Source organism: Pogona vitticeps, chromosome 6 (genome assembly GCF_051106095.1).
Source record: "Pogona vitticeps strain Pit_001003342236 chromosome 6, PviZW2.1, whole genome shotgun sequence".
NCBI lineage: Eukaryota > Metazoa > Chordata > Lepidosauria > Squamata > Agamidae > Pogona > Pogona vitticeps.
Genome location: NC_135788.1, coordinates 36,978,322 through 36,994,683, shown reverse-complemented (window position 1 = coordinate 36,994,683; position 16,362 = coordinate 36,978,322). Strand labels below are relative to the sequence as shown.

The 16,362-nt window shown below is 39.6% G+C and overlaps 1 protein-coding gene across 2 annotated transcripts in view; it reads left to right on the top strand.

Annotated features, from left to right (window-relative positions):
- The window catches only part of JAZF1 (JAZF zinc finger 1), a 165,392-nt gene that overhangs the window by 76,682 nt on the left and 72,348 nt on the right, over positions 1 to 16,362 (top strand). For both annotated transcript variants that reach the window (XM_073003329.2, XM_078377238.1), the window contains exon 2: positions 15,609 to 15,681. In XM_073003329.2, coding sequence (XP_072859430.1) covers positions 15,609 to 15,681 — 73 coding nt within the window. The remainder of the gene's footprint in view (positions 1 to 15,608; positions 15,682 to 16,362) is intronic.

Genomic DNA, 16,362 nt, shown 5'->3' with positions numbered 1-16,362 from the left:
CAAGTTTCCTGACCAGATCTCTGGTTTTTCCTTTTCTATTATTTTCCTCTATTTCTTTGCACTGTTCATTTAAGAAGGCCCTTTTGTCTCTCCTTGCTATTCTTTGGAAGTCTGCATTCAATTTTCTGTAACTTTCCCTGTCTCCCTTGCATTTTGTTTCCCTTCTCTTCTCTGCTATTTGTAAGACCTCATTGGACAGCCACTTTGCTTTCTTGCATTTCCTTTTCTTTGGGATGGTTTTTGTTGCTGCCTCCTGTACAATGTTACAAGCCTCTATCCAAAGTTCTTCAGGCACTCTGTCCACCAAATCGATTTCCTTAAATCTGTTTTTCACTTCGAGTGTGTATTCATAAGGGATTTGGTTTAGATTATGCCTGACTAGCCCAATGGTTTTTTCTACTCTCTTCAGTTTAAGCTTGAATTTTTCCTATAAGAAGCTGATGATCAGAGCCACAATCAGCTCCAGGTCTTGTTTTTGCTGACTATATAGAACTTCTCCATCTTTGGTTGCAGAGAATATAATCAATCTGATTTCATTATTGCCCATATGGTGATTTCCATGTGTAGAGTTGCCTCTTGTGATGACCAGCTTGCTCTCTTGACAAAACTCTATTAGCCTTTGCCCTGCTTCGTTTTGAACTCCAAGGCCAAACTTATCTGTTGTTCCTTTTATCTCTTGATTCCCTACTTTAGCATTACAATCCCCTATAATAAGAAGAACATATTTCTTTGATGCCAGTTCTAGAAGGTGTTGTAAGTCTTCATAAAATTAGTCAATTTCAGCCTCTTCAGCATAGGTGGTTGGTGCATAAACCTGGATTACTGTGATGTTGAAAGGTCTGCCTTGGATTCATATTGAAATCATTCTATCTTTTTGGAGATTATATCCCATTACAGCTTTCCCCACTCTTTTATTGATTATGAGGGCTACTCCATTCCTTCTACGGGATTCTTGCCCACAATAGTAGATATGATCATCATCTGAATTGAATTCGCCCATTCTTGTCATTTTAGTTCACTGATGCCTAGGATGTCAATGTATGTTCTTGCCATCTCCTGTTTGACTACATCCAGCTTACCAAGGTTCCTAGATCTTACATTCCAGGTTCCTATGCAGTATTTTTCTTTGCAGCATCAGACTTTCCTTTCACTTCCAGGCACATTCACAGCTCATCGTCCTTTGGGCTTTGGCCCAACCACTTCATTAGCTCTGGAGCTACTTGTACTTGTCCTCCTCTCTTCCTCAGTAGCGTGTTGGATGCCTTCCGACCTGAGGGTCCCATCTTCCAGCGTCATATCTGTTAGCCTTTTATTCCTGTTCATGGGGTATTCTTGGCAAAGATACTTGAGTGGGTTGGCAATTCCTGCTCCAGGTGGATCACATTTAGTCAGAACTCTCTGCTATGACCTGTCCATCTTGGGTCTCCCTGCACAACATAGCCCATAGCTTCTCTGAGTTATTCAAGCCCCTTCGCCATGACAAGGCAGCAATCCATGATGGCCTTGTAGGTCCCTTCCAACTACACTATTCTGTGACTTATTTAAGCATAGTAAGTCACAATCAGAGTATACCCATTGAAATGAAACCACCATCCCCAGTGGTCCATAAGTGGAGGAAAATGCTGGATAGAAGGCCAGACATGCAAAAATAAGGCCAATACATTTAACAAGCCTTACTCTTTGGTAGGTATGTCCAGAATTGCCACCTCAGCAATGCTATGGGTGGATAAAGATATAATTTGTACTTCGCGTGCGCAACACATCTCTTCAATCCTGGTGAGTTTTTCTTCCTTTATAAACTGTTGGTGGAAAACTGCCTTCTATTACAGTTTGAGCAGAATTTGCTGAGTGGAAGCGCCATGTGTTTTTCTTTAATCATGATAGATGTGTTTAATTTCGTATGTCATAAAAACGCTGACCACAAGATGTCAGTATGATACTAGCACTAGCTGAACCTACCAGTCCTCTGAGAAACAACTTTTTTTTAAAGCTTTGATACAAAACTTGGGAAATTTAGAATGCAAAATGCATAATAAATAGTTCAGTCACACTATATGTATAATCACGTTTCACAATATTCTGATAGAAACCTGTCCTTTTTGTAACTTTGGGGGCTAAACCCAGCTCATCGATTTGATAGGTTGACTCTGGTTGAAACTAACAATTTGAATTAGCCCTTTGTCTTCTATTACATTGTTTTCAATTATTTTTGACATTTTTGTTATTTGTATTCCACCCTATTCTTTCTTTATAGCTGTCAGTCCATTCATTCTCTGTTGTATGTTTTGTGAGTACTAATATTGCACAGCATGCCATGCCTTCTGGCTGTACCACTCCCCCGCCCCGCCCCGCCCCTGCTTTTCAGTGAAAAAAATCCATTTAAACTGGAAAGCTCATTCCCTTTCTAGCCTAAGGGGAAGGGCAGGCAACTTCGTCAGTATTACGAGTGCTGCTTATGCAGGTCAGTAGAGATGGGTCAGTTCGTTTATCACCTGAACAGGTGTTCAGCATTTCTGAAACTGACCTTCTCCAGCGGGTGCCCACTCTGAAGCTGCCCCCCAACTTCCTTGCCCTGACTCCTCCGGGCGCTGCCGCTGGTGAGTGTCCTCCAGAGAATCCAAGGCTCAGAAACACCAAACACTGTTTGAAGCAAACAAACCAGCATGTCCATCTTTACGGGGCAACATAGCAGTATCTACAGCCCCTCTGAAGATTTATGTATTACTGTATAATGATTGTTCAACTCAGTGATCTGCGACCACAACTCTGATGTAGTCCACATATTTAGCAGAATGATATGACAAAGTCATGATATGAAGTATAACTTTCAGACCTTTCTTTGTTAGTGGGTGGAGAATCATATCATTTTCTCCTTAAATCTCTTGCAGCTGCAAATAAGCACAGCAGGGAGAGATCTACAACTGAATGATTTTTTTCTCTTACAAAAGCATTTTCTCTTTTTAAAATGTTGCAGATTTAACAATGTTAGCCCTGCCTGGAAGCAAAAATTACAGTGGCCAGTTTACTACGTTAAGCTTCTGCCACATTCCTTCTGCAGAGTTGGGAAAAGTTCCTTTTTTGGACGATAGCTCCCAGAATTCACTGTCCATGATAACTAGGGATTTATGGGCGCTGCAGTCCAAAACAGTATCATTTCCAAATTCTGCTTCTGCTTCACTATAAGCCCAGGATGCTTCTAAACAAGGTTTTTACTGAGTCCACACTGGCTTTGGAGTTCTTGGAACCACAGTTTGTGAATATAACTTTTCCAGACTTGTGTCTTGGTCATATGTAGTCCACAAGTGCTTCCATATTAGTCTCCTTTTTTGTTGTTTCCATGCCTTTTCTGATCCTGAGAAAACCTGTTAAAAAGGGAAGGTGGGATAGCTGCATGGTGCCTTTTAATTGTGAGGTATAGGAGCCATCTGTATGGAAGTATCTAACTTAGCCACAGGTTACACTGAATGGACACTGGTCTTCTTAGACAGCAGCATGCCTTATCCACAGGTTTTTATTTGAATGCCATCAGATTAGGAACAGAGGAATGTCGGAATCTACCTTATTCAGAATCAGACCACTGCTCTAGCCCAGCATTGCTAACTCCGATGGGTAATAGCGGTCCAGGTTTCCAGCAACATTCCATCCTAAACTTAGCTGGAGATCCTTGGCATTTCCTGGTGGTTTCCTGTCCAGGACTAGTCAGGTGTGACAGTGTTTGCTTCTGAAATCAGGTGAGGTTGGCTACATTCAGGCTACTGAGCCCAGTAATACAACCAAGACAACTGTGGGGCTGCAGTGAGCAGATAGAACTGTGCGTGTGGAAAGGATAGATTCTAAAGAAACATACATTTTTCCTTACTTGCCACCAGATGGCAAAAACCATGCTTAAGACAGTTTTTTCTTCAGGTCATCAGTCAATAGCAAATTTGCACAAACCAACACAGGAAGGCAAAATGCAAATTAAGAGCCCTCCCAATCTATGACAGGGAGTCAGTCAATAGCATCCTTCATTACACTAGTAAAAAAAGGTGCCACATTTTTTTCCTGAAGGAAATTGATGCGTATACGTTCATACTTCAAAAGGAGTTATGTTGTAAACACACACCTTAGATGTTATCCTGATTTGCCAGAGTTCAAGGAATGCAACACACTGTAGTGGACTGCACATCTTTCTTGTCTTCTTTAAAGAGCAGGCACCTGTATATTTTTCCAAAACAGAGGTAAAAACAATGGGAGTGTGATTTTGTTTTTAACCAGTAAAGCATTTCACAGGGAAAGGATTGAGACACCTTTGTATCACACTTGTTTTTGTTTCAGAGTGAAGCAAACCTGCTTTTCTGTATGTGTGCGCGTGGGCGCATGCACATGCATATGTACTCTTCTGTGTTTGTAGATCTAAATAATTTTACTAATGCTGGCTGTTTGGCAACAATGGTGCCGTTCCATTTTTTTTAAGGTGCTGTAGGTTTCCCCAACATGAAACCCATAAACTCTATCCTGTTGTTTATCCTGGTAAGTCACAGTAAAATAGGCCCATTGAATCTCTGAGGATTTGATGAGTCAACTTCTCTACAGGTTACATTGATTCAAATGGGCCAATTTAGTTGCAACTAGAGATGGGGGTATTTGTATACGAATATCCCCACATAAGTGGTGTTAACAAGGGTCCAGCCCCCACCGATTGGATGCGGATGGCGCGATTCCACGAATGGCCCCGCAGTGCGCAATCCGCTTACCACTCCTGGCAGGAGGCGGGAGGACAAGCCTTACTGCAAGGTCAAAGAGTGGCGAGCGGATTGCGGGCTGTGGAGCCATTCATAGAATCACGCCCTCCGCGGCTGATTGATGAGTGGACCATCTGGCCCCATGGGGCTGGACCCTCATTAACACTACCTGTGTGGGGATATTCGTATACGAATACCCCCATCTCTAGTTGCAACTTACTTTGTAACTTGAATTTACACCCATTTAAATCAATTGAACTTACAGAGAAGCTGACTCACCAAATCCTCATATATTCAACAGGCCTACTTTGCTGTGACTTACTAGGCTGAGCAACAGGATCTCAGCCATTGTATCTCTATTGAGCCTTAATTCCCTATACTGTACTCATAGATAGTGTAGTTCCTCGGTAGTGCCCTCACCCCTGCTTCTATTATTTTGTTTGGGCAACTTCTCTGGAAGTGTACATGTCCTTGGTAAACTGGAGCTCTGCAGGAATAGGGTTCCATCTTGTATAGACAGCCTATGTTAATGACAACATATTTATATCAGGACACTGTGAGCCATGCTCCTCTTGTGGATGGGGTTAGTGGCCTTTTTGTACATGATTCATGGTTGGAGAGAGCTATTGAGTTACTGGAATGAAATCTGGCATGCATTTTGTGGACACAGCCATATGTGTGAATTTCAAATGCCCATTCAAGCTTTGTAAATTTCTCAAGAGAGCTCAGTCATGACATTAGCCTTCCTTTGAAGACTGTTACGTGATTTTACTAAGCAGAAAAATGTGGTGCACTCTTTGAGCACTCAGGAAAAGCAATATTTACATTGTCTATGTTATAAAGCTCATTATCGTTTTCTTATTAGGCTGTATGCAGTGATGTCATTGAACTAGCATAAGAGATCTTGCAATAGTGCAAAGACGATAATCTGCTACAGTTTTTATTATTCAGGTAGTTGTGCAGCCTGCACAATCACTTGTCTAACAGTTCAATCCACTGCAATTGTGCTAGTGATTTTCATGTCATTACATTGCATTTCACTCAGTTGAATTGGGTTTTGGCCACAGTGGTATAGATTTACCAGATGAGCGGGATATAAATCAAATAAATAAATAAATAAATAAATAAATAAATAAATAAATAAATAAATAAATAAATAAATAAATAAATAAATAAATAAATAAATACCAATAATATATACTGTACTGTGAATGCTTGTGTTGATTTATCAACTTCTCCATTATCCTGGATTCTTGTTCTTATTTTTGGAGAAGGAGTAATATTGACAATTTCGTATGGAAGGAGTTGTTTCCCTTGTATAGGAGCATAGAAGAAGTACCTGGTAGGTCTTCAATAGACATCAATACACCAGTAGCAATTGGTAAGGGAGGCATGTGAGAGCAAATTTTTAAAGCTTCATAACTGAAGAGTTTTAACCTGTATTTATTTGCTGTTAAATTGTCCCAGTAGATTCACTTTATTTTTCATCCCCAACCTGTTTTACATAATTGTTGAGGTCTCAAGTCTGCTGACTTGATTAATGGGTGTTCTAGCTACAGAAGGTAGCCATTAATTATTGCCTTAGTTTGCATCAATAATTATGTTTTCCATATAAAAATTAACATACTAAGCAGAAAATCATCATTGCATATGATTTAAAAATGTATGTTTTGCTGTCTCTTAAATATCTGCAAGAATAAAATAAATGGTAGTTTATATCGCTGGCAGGATGCACACCATAAGATAGAAAGCATGATTTAGTGCATTCTTTGGTATACAATTTTTCTCTTACACCATTGTTAAGATGAGAAATGGTGGTATGTCCACAGTCGCCTAGTGAGTTTCAAGGTCTAAGTGGGAAACAGAATCTGATTTATTGTGTGCTGTCAGATCAATTCTGACCTATATTGACCTTTTCCAGGATTTCCAGTGTATAGAGTACTCAGAAGTGGCTTACCATCCCTTCTAGGGACATTCTTGGGCTGTGCAGCTTTCCTAAGGCTTCACAGGCTGGCTGTTCTTCTAGGATGTACAGTGGGGAAATGAATGTTCAACATCTGGGTCATGTTGCATCCAATCAGCAAGCAGAACATAGGTCTCCAGAATCCATTGTTAGGGGGCTCCACTGTATCTTCATTACAGAAAAAATGGCATCAGACCTCAAAAACTGGCTTCAGACTGAATGTTTGCTTCATATTTCTTTTTCTCCATCTTTAGCTTTAGCTCCTTTGAATTGGGGGCTTTTGGGGGGTTTTACCCTGTTTTTTTCCCTTGATCATTAATAATTGGAAATCTAAATATTGACTATTTAGTAGATGTTTCTTAGCTTTTAAAAATGTAGTATAGAAATATATCCAAATAGGAGTAGCTAGCGAGCACTTTAAATACACTGCTTTTGTTTATGCTTTCTTCTGGCCAAAGATATGGTATCAAAATTGTCCCTGTGTTTGAGCATCTCAATAGGTAAATTATAACATGTCTAAGAGAAAGGCAAATTTGTGCAGTGATAACAATATTCAGTAGATGGTAGGCTTCAAGAACAGCCTACTCCAACTTGATGCCTTCCAGGTAAGTTGGACTACAACTCTTTTAAGATGGAAGATGAAGATGGAAGGTGAAATCAAACAGGTTGAGGAAGGCTGTGGTGGATGAATTATGTGGACCCCCTTATAAAGGATGGAAAATTGTTACAGTTTGTCCATTAAATGAGGCAGCATTCTCTAAGTAGTAGACTAAACCATGTCAAGCATCTGAATTATGATGGATTATGATGATTACATGGGGTTAGCTCCAGCTGTGTTAGTCTGCTGATGGAACTGCTACTGTCAGTGGAATTGAGAGGGAGATGATTACCATCTTTACAGTTCACTGCAGACCTTCAAAATCTGTTCTGGACGGCTGGAAAAACTCTGATTTCCTAACAGTATCGAAGGCTGGGAGAAGAAAAGGAGAAGGTCCCCTTGCTCCAGTGGACTTAAACATCTCCACAAACAAAAGTTCTTAAACAAACAGATTGGTGGGAAATATAAGACAGAAATATCTCAGGCCACTTCAAAATAAGTTTGAAGCCACTGTGAACAAAGGACTTCCAACCATATGCAAAATGATAACTCACATGAAATGTTCTCATCTCAGACATTCAAGAGGTTCTTGTGCCATTTATAGATCTTTGCAATAGGATAAATATATCTATTGGAAAGTAAAAGTTAAATAAAATAGTTGATCAGAACTCCATATATTAATTCCTGTTGTCTTTTGTTCTATCTAAACCTTCTGAAAGAAATTGTAATAAGATTGCTGTGTATTTGAATAGGAAAAGTTTCCTTAAAGTCCATTTCAAATCTTTGCACATATTAAAATGATAGGAATGGGTTTTCTGAAATAAGCAGGCAAGTATTTGACTAAGCTGATGCATATTTGGATGAGAATTTATTTCTCTTTTGCCTTTGCTTAAAGGTACTATTACACATAAGAGACAGTATTGAGAAAGTTATGCACACATTCTCATTTTTCACTTTTAATTGCCTACATGAAGATGCTGGTTGAACTTCAAAGGTTATTTTGTTTTGTTTTGTTATATTGCTTACAACCACTGAGCAAAATGGTCAAGCAATACATTTTCTTATGGGGGGTGGGGAACTGATCATTAAAGACTTTGTCGTAAAATCCATAATATGAATCAACAAGCGTCTCCTATTACAAAGAAATAGGGGGGAAATATTCAAATGGAAATAGTTGTTTTAAAGTTTATATTGGTTACCTAATTTGGTATTTATGTTTATATAAGTGAGACAATCCTGGTTAATAAATGCAATTTTGTTGTTTGGCTAGTTCCATGTTGTTTTTCCTTACTTGCCTGAAAACGTATACGTTTTACTTTTCAAATATCTCAGTTACATGTATTGAACAATATGACAAAAAGGCCTTGATCCAGTAAGATTATGTGCATAGGTCAGTAAAATAAAACATACTGATCTGCTGTTTGTTGTGATGTGCTGTGAAGTCGTCTCTGACTTACGGCTACCCTATGAATGAGTAATCTCCAAAATGTCCTGTCCTCAACAACCCTGCACAGCTTCTAGCTCTGGCCAGGTGACAATACAGTTCTTGCCTGAGGGCCAACTCCAGCAGCCCTGTTTTCATTGCACTGTCAGTAACCAGGGAAGCCTCCCATCACTGGCTGGCTGGTGACATCAGTTGGAATAGAAGCCCTAAGGCAGTTGTTAAAAGTGTAGGTTTGCACCATTTGAAAACCATAGTAGGGCTTGCATCATGTGCAATGACAGTAGTGAATTCGAACTGGTTTTTGCATCACTCACTCTTCGTGCACATACATACAGTCACAGAAATTTGCTAATGAAGTCCTCTGACATCAATCTGCTGTTTTCTGAGTCAGAATGATAAGAAGATGAGTCATGTTGGAGTGCTATTATCCCTGTTGAAAGCTCACACCAAGAGCAGAATAATCCCGGCCTGCCCCCCCCCCCCACTACTTCCTAAGTGGATAGGACGGCAGTTCTTAAGAGAGAGTGCTTTCACTCTCCGGGGATGTGTGTCGAACCCACGGAAGCTCAGGTTTCCAACTCACATATAAAGTATCCGTGGATAAGAAAGGAATTCTATTTCAGATTCATCATTATCTATATGTAGAAGGGTGGTGAAACTGGGGGCAGAGTTGGACAGAAGTTGAGTGCTGTTCTCTACACAAATTGCAATGCCTGAACAGGATGCAACTGAAACAACAATAAGATAGTACACAGAGCTTCTATGGAAGATGGGACAGCATTACCAAACAGCTGATGGTGCTTCTTGTATAATCACTGCAATGTTTGAATTTTTGAATAACTACATTTTGCATTTATATAATTTGGCAACCAAAAGATTTTCATATGCTAACTTCTATAAGCAGAAGACATGTATGGGTTGTTTGTAGGTGAAGCTATCTTAAGTCCTTTCTGTTTGTGGACATGTTACCACAGCGTGGTGGCGCTGTGGGCTAAACCACAGAAGCCTGTGCTGCAGGGTCAGAAGACCAAGCAGTCGTAAGATCGAATCCACGCGACGGAGTGAGCACCCATTGCTTGTCCCAGCTCCCGCCAACCTAGCAGTTTGAAAGCATGCAAATGCGAGTAGATAAATAGGGACCACCTCGGTTGGAAGGTAACAGCGTTCCGTGTCTAAGTCGCACTGGCCATGTGACCATGGAAGATTGTCTTCAGACAAAACGCTGGCTCTGTGGCTTGGAAATGGGGATGAGCACCGCCCCCTAGAGTCGAACACGACTGGACAAAAATTGTCAAGGGGTACCTTTACCTTTACCTACTATTTTCTAGTTTCAAACCCTCTTGACAAGAAACTGAGGTGTGCTGTGCAATATCTTTCCTGACTCTTTTGGCTGTAGATATTAGGAAATCAGGACCTCAGGAGGCAGCTCATCAGGTCACAGGTAAAGGTTTGCCATTAGAGACGGGGGGTATTCGTATCTGAATACGGATATCCCCCCACAGATGCAGATAATGAGGGTCTGGCCCCACTCACAATTCTGCTGCTGCTGTGAGCTCTGTGCACTGTTCCTATCACTCCGGAGCTTGAGATCGGCGAGCCAACCTTTGACCTGGCAGAGAGGCTCGTCATCCCGCCTTCTGCAAGGAGTGGCTAATCCATCGCGAGCTCCAGAGTGACAGGAACGGCACACAGAGCTCGCGGCAGCAGTGGAACCATGAGTGGTCGGTCAGGCCAGACACTCATTACCTGCACCTGTGGGGGGATATTTGTATTTGTATACGAAGACCCCCATCTCTATATGCCATGCCAGCAGAAGCATGGGGAGGAAGTGAACATTTAAGGAAAGATACGAGTCAGTGTGATGTTCTAGTTAGAATGTGGGACTGGGGTTTGAGAGATCCAGGTTCAAATCCCCACTGAGCCTGGAGGATTTGAGACCAGTCATTGTTGCCTTCACCTACTTCACAGGATTGTTGTGAGGGATGAAGGAAAGCCCCATTTGGTACTGCTTTGAGCTGATGTGGGGGGGAATGGCAGAATAGGATGGATGGATAGATGGATGGATGGATGAAGATATAGTCAGATAAATACTGTACATGATTTTAATTCCACCTTGAATGTAAAAATAGAAAAGGACATTTAAGATCTGGTGCAAGGGAACATTGGAATATAGAACTCTTGGCTGGTTCCTGCAAAGTCTAAATGTTTAATACAAAAAAAAATGGAGGGGACTGTTGTGTTTGCCTTTGACCACTTAAGCTTTTGCTACGATGGGGGTTGTGTGAAGGGGAACACTCTCAATGTAAAGTTCTTAATTGTACAAAGAGAGCCATAAAATAATGAGTCATTAGTACCACACACTAACTCAGGAAGCAAGTGGTTTAAGGTGATGTTTGTACATGACCAACAACTGATCTGTTCAGAATAAATGACAGCTGTAGCTGTTTTACGTGCATTGGCTTGTGGCAGCCGCATTAAGGCGGCCATGGTTCCTCCCCCCCCCCGCTTCTACCCCACAAAAGACCAACAGAGTTGAAAAGCAGCTTAATAATAAAGGATTTGCAAGAAACATTTGTCATCTGCAGATACGTTTAAGGCGCTGTGGGTATCCCATGTGAAACTGTTTAGACTACTTTCAGTTAATTTTACTACTTCGCTAATGCAGAAAGAAAAGCTGAAAGCCTTGGCTTGGCATTTTTATATGCCTGTTTTTGTCTGTCTTCCCCAACTAGCCCTTATCTGCCCTGAAAGTACTTCTAACTATGGGGCTGTGCTATTCACTGAGATAACTTACTGCAACCAAGGAATCCAAGATTGGGAGCGGAGCTGGCTTGAAGGGCATGTCTGTGGAGAATGAAAAATAAGCAAGAGGGATGTAGTGTGGAAGAGAGGATGAAATACGTGAATGTGCAATTGCAGGATGAAGAAAAGAGGTGATAATAAGGGTGGAAGAAGGAAAACAGGCAGCAGCAGGCAGTGGGGGAGTAGAAATGTACTTGAGATTCTGGTCTTCCATCTGCTACCTAGGGGGCAGGATGTAAGCAAGGATATTTTTTTTAAAAGCCAAGAAAGCTTTCCAGAAGCTCTTAAAGTGGCAGCTGGTGGTATTTCCCATGGAAGGTCATTTGCCTTAAATCCTCAAAAGCCTTATTATCACTGATGAACATGGTGAACCAAGGTACCAATATTCCAGTGATAAAACTGTGTAGCTAGGCATTCTGATAATATAAGAAGTTGGGTTTATCATCCTCCTCCTCTTAGAACTGCAGAGCTGGAAGGGCTAAATCTGACTTATGGTGACACAAATAGTTTTGTTATGTTACATCCTTTAGGAGTGATTTTTTCCAGTGCCACCCACCAGTGGATTCTCATGACCAAGCGGGGATTTGAATCCAGATTTCCTCATTCCTACTCTGTCATTCTGTCTACTACACTGCACTAGCTTTTGTAGTGTGTTTTAGTTACTTGTTAATAATCCTTCTCTTCACTCAAGATTTTCCTGACTGACACAGATTGACTGACACTGCACAGTGTGATAGTGAGAGTGCCAGACTCAGATTCAGAAGACCTGAGTTCAAATCCCAGCTCAGTCATGACTAGTCAGATCTTGGGCCAGTCACAGTTTCTCAGCCTGACCTATGTCACAGTGCTGTTGTGAGGATAAAATCAGGGGAAGCACAAATGCTGCTCACTGGAAGAAAAGTCGAATATAAATGCAGTTAATAGTAATTAGGATTAGGATGGTAATGTCCATTTTGAGAATTGGGTTGATTAGTAATCTGTATGGCTGCAGAAGAGACAGAATAGATGATGGATAAAGACTATCAGCTACATAATCAGCAATTAAAATAACAATATATCTGTCTGAATTTGATTTCTCTCACTCACTGTTTATATTTCTTTCTGATATGTGAAACTATTACTAGAAGAGAATGTATAGAATTATTATGAAAAATATCAGTTTGTAATATCCATTCAAAAGTTAAACATTACTTTTTGTTTTCATCGGTGATTATACCCTGCTTGCAATATAATGATTATCTTCTTTTAAACCATTTGTCCTTTTTTTATTTACTACTTCAAGATACCATTAATGTACTTTGATAAGATTGCAGCATTAACAGCATAATACATGGGCCTTTTGTAACAGCATATAGCAGATGTTTCCAACGTAAGACCTTGGCATCTTATCATCCTTGTTGCTTAGGAATGTTCAGCATTTTCATGACAAGCCATGAAACTCTTCCCCAACACCCACAATTTATAGTTTTCAGCTTCAGGAAACTAAAAATTATCAAATTGTTTAGCATATAGTAAATAGCACTAGAGTAGGCATGTTGAATCAATGATTTAGTGAGTCATCTCATCTGCAAGTTCTGCTGACTCAAATAAGCGTACCCTTAACCGCAACTTGCTCTGCAAAAATAAGTTGCAGTTAGAGTAGGCCATTTGAATAAATGGAATTTACAGAGGAGTAGACTCACCAAATCTGCATTGATTCAGTGAGCCTATTGTAGTGCAATTTATTACACTATGCAACAGGATTTTGCTGATTTTAGGCTGGGATGAGTACCAAAATGGTCATATGCTGAGCTCTTCAATCACTTCACATTCATAAAGGTACAACTTTAGCAAGCTACAAGTTCTATGACGCCCCCCCCCTCCAACACACATAGCCTGTCAGAGAAAACTGTACTGGAGCAATAGTCTCATTCTGTATAAATCAACTTCATATACTCAAATTTTCATTTCTGCTTTGTGTTCATGTAGCAAAGTGATGAGATTAGCACTAGTTTTGCTTTTATTATAATGCTTTTTTCATTCAGACTGAAAAATCAATGTTGTAGGGAATTGATTTTCTTTTTCATTTCTCTGTTTCAAATGGAAATATGCCAGTGGTGTGTGTTTTATTGTGTGAATATGCATGTGTATGTGCTTTAATCTAAATTTCTGATTGAAAACTTCAGGATGAATATCTGAAAAATTAGAATTGGACCACTGGAAGTAAATTGGTGGTTGCTCTCAATATAACAGTTTGATTTGATATGAGTGTGTGTTTTAAAGGTAGTACCTGTATATAAAATATTTCAACAAAAAGCTTGAAAACCCTTGCTAATTAAAGCGCATTTTCCTTTTAACATATGCATGTAGAATTTAATTTAAAAAACAATCACTCCTAGTTGTTGTGGTTTAAGAAGTAAAGTTCTGTCATTGTAGTTAAAGAGAGATCCTACTTCTTGCTGGCAGTACAGAGAATTTACTAGAAAGTGGGACTTTAGCAGAAAAGGTTTATCCCATTTGTTTATCTGTGGCTGGTTTAATTCATTTATATTAATTTTGGCTGGGAATTGTTTTTATAATAACATTAATAATTGACTTGAATGTTAAAAACAGTAGGATTAACAGGACGAGTGGCATATAATACTTCAGTTGACACTGTTTCCTGCCAATGGCATATTTTGTTGGTGGCTTCTTCAAAAGAGTTATTTTGGGAATTGCTTTCTCCAAAATGGCCCTTTCCAAGTTTATGCAAATCCTTCAAACTGATTGCTGGACATCGTAGAGTTTGTAGCTGCATAGTAAGTCATACTAGAGTAGGCCCATTGAATCACTGAAAATTTAATGAGTCAGCTGCTCCCTAAGTTCCATTGATTCAAATAAGCCTACTCTAGCTGCAACTTACTGTTCTAAAGCAAGTCACAACTGGAGTATGGGATTTACCAAATCACCATAGGTTCAATGGGCTAACCCTAACATGACTTACTATGCTAACCAACAGGATTTCAGCCATTTTAAAGTTGCTTACTTGGGTTCTACATGTATAATTGTAGCACCATTGAGAGTGTCCTAACCTATGGCATTCTGGCATGGTTTGGGAGTAGCTCTATAGCGGACAAAAAAGCTCTACAGAGAACCATTAAAATTGCCCAGAATATCATCGGCTCCAGTTACCAACCCTGGATGACATCTTCACATCCCGCTGTCTGAGAAAATCACACAGCATCCTGAGAGACTCTTCCCATCCTGCTTATAACTTTTTTGAACTGTTGCCATTTGGCAGAAGATATAGAACAATTAAGACTCGGACCACACGTTTTCTGAATAGTTTTTATCCCAGAGCTATAATTGCACTTAATAATGAGCTTAAAGACCACCAGTAGCGAATAGTTAGTTGGACTGTGTTACTTGGCCTGCGGTGTAGATGTTTGTATTTTTAGTGGGGACTTTTAGTGGTTGGGGAGTGTTGGGGGATTTTTTTAGTGGGTGGGGAGTGTTTGGGGAATTTTATGTTTGTGCATGTGTCTGGTCTCTGGGTGTCTGTGAATTTCATTGTATGGGTATACTGTGTATATACTTACAATGACAATAAATAAATAAATAAATAAATAAATAAATAAATAAATAAATAAATAAATAAATAAATAAATAAATAATTGCAGCTGACAATGGAGATTCTCTCATTTTCTATGTAAATAACTGTTTGCTTTTTGTTGCTGTAATTTAATGTAAAAATGTCGTAATCTATTGGGAAAATTAGCTTTTGTAATTTAATATGAAAAATATTTTAAGTTTTTTGTAAATAAACGTAAACATGTAAAATGTGTATTGCAGTTTGCTTGCCTATGCTGATTTCTTAACTTGAACCTATTTGTCACTGGATTTGCACTGATTGAATTATGCCAGTGTGTGTAATCAAAAGGATTTGGGCTGTTTTGTATTAATTTTAAAAAACTTTAAAAGGTATTTCAATGTGTCTGTGGGTTAGGGTTGAAGAAATGATAATTCTGTCCTACATGTTGTTTGAAAAGCTGAGCATCAAATGCTTTTTAAAAGTCACTATTATACCAAATCCTGATAATTATATATTCTCTATTGCAGATACTGACCCACGTGTATTAGAGAAACAAGAACTACAACAACCAACATATGTTGCTCTCAGTTATATTAATAGGTAAGCTGTTTGATATAGACGTATGAATTTCTGTAGTTTTTAAGAGAACAATGTTTCACAGTGTCTTTTGTATGTTGCAGTGAATTCCAGATACAGTGAGGTCTCTACTTAAGAACTTAATCCGTATTGGAAGGTGGTTCTCAAGTTGAAAAGTTCTTATGTTGAATCTGCATTTCCCATAGGAATGCATTGAAAACCTTTTAATCCGTATCTGCTCTTTTCCGTCCATAGAAACTACAGTATGTGGGCTGGGGTGAGCAAAAGTATAGCCCTCCAGCATAGCCCCCGATGAGGGTTGATGGGACTTGCCGTCAAAGAACAGTTGGCCACAGCTTGCCTAACTTGATGCCGACGGTTAAGAATGAAAAGTGAATTCCATAATTATGGAAGTTCCATATTCATGAGATTACATTAGTGAATACTAACAGTGATCTTTAGACTATTATTCACATCTACCAGTCTGTTAGTAATGGCTGGGATGCTTTCTTTCATGTTTTCCTCCATAGTCCAAGGGAAAAAAAGTATGTGCCTTGTCGCTCCCTTGCTCAGAGCGTGAGCTGTCCCTGCTTCCCCCCTTTGAGAAATGTTGCATTAGGTCTCTCCTAAAAGAAATACAATTTATGAACATTTTAGCTGGGTATTGTTGCTCATTATGTTTTTTTTTTGTGTGTGAGACTGCAG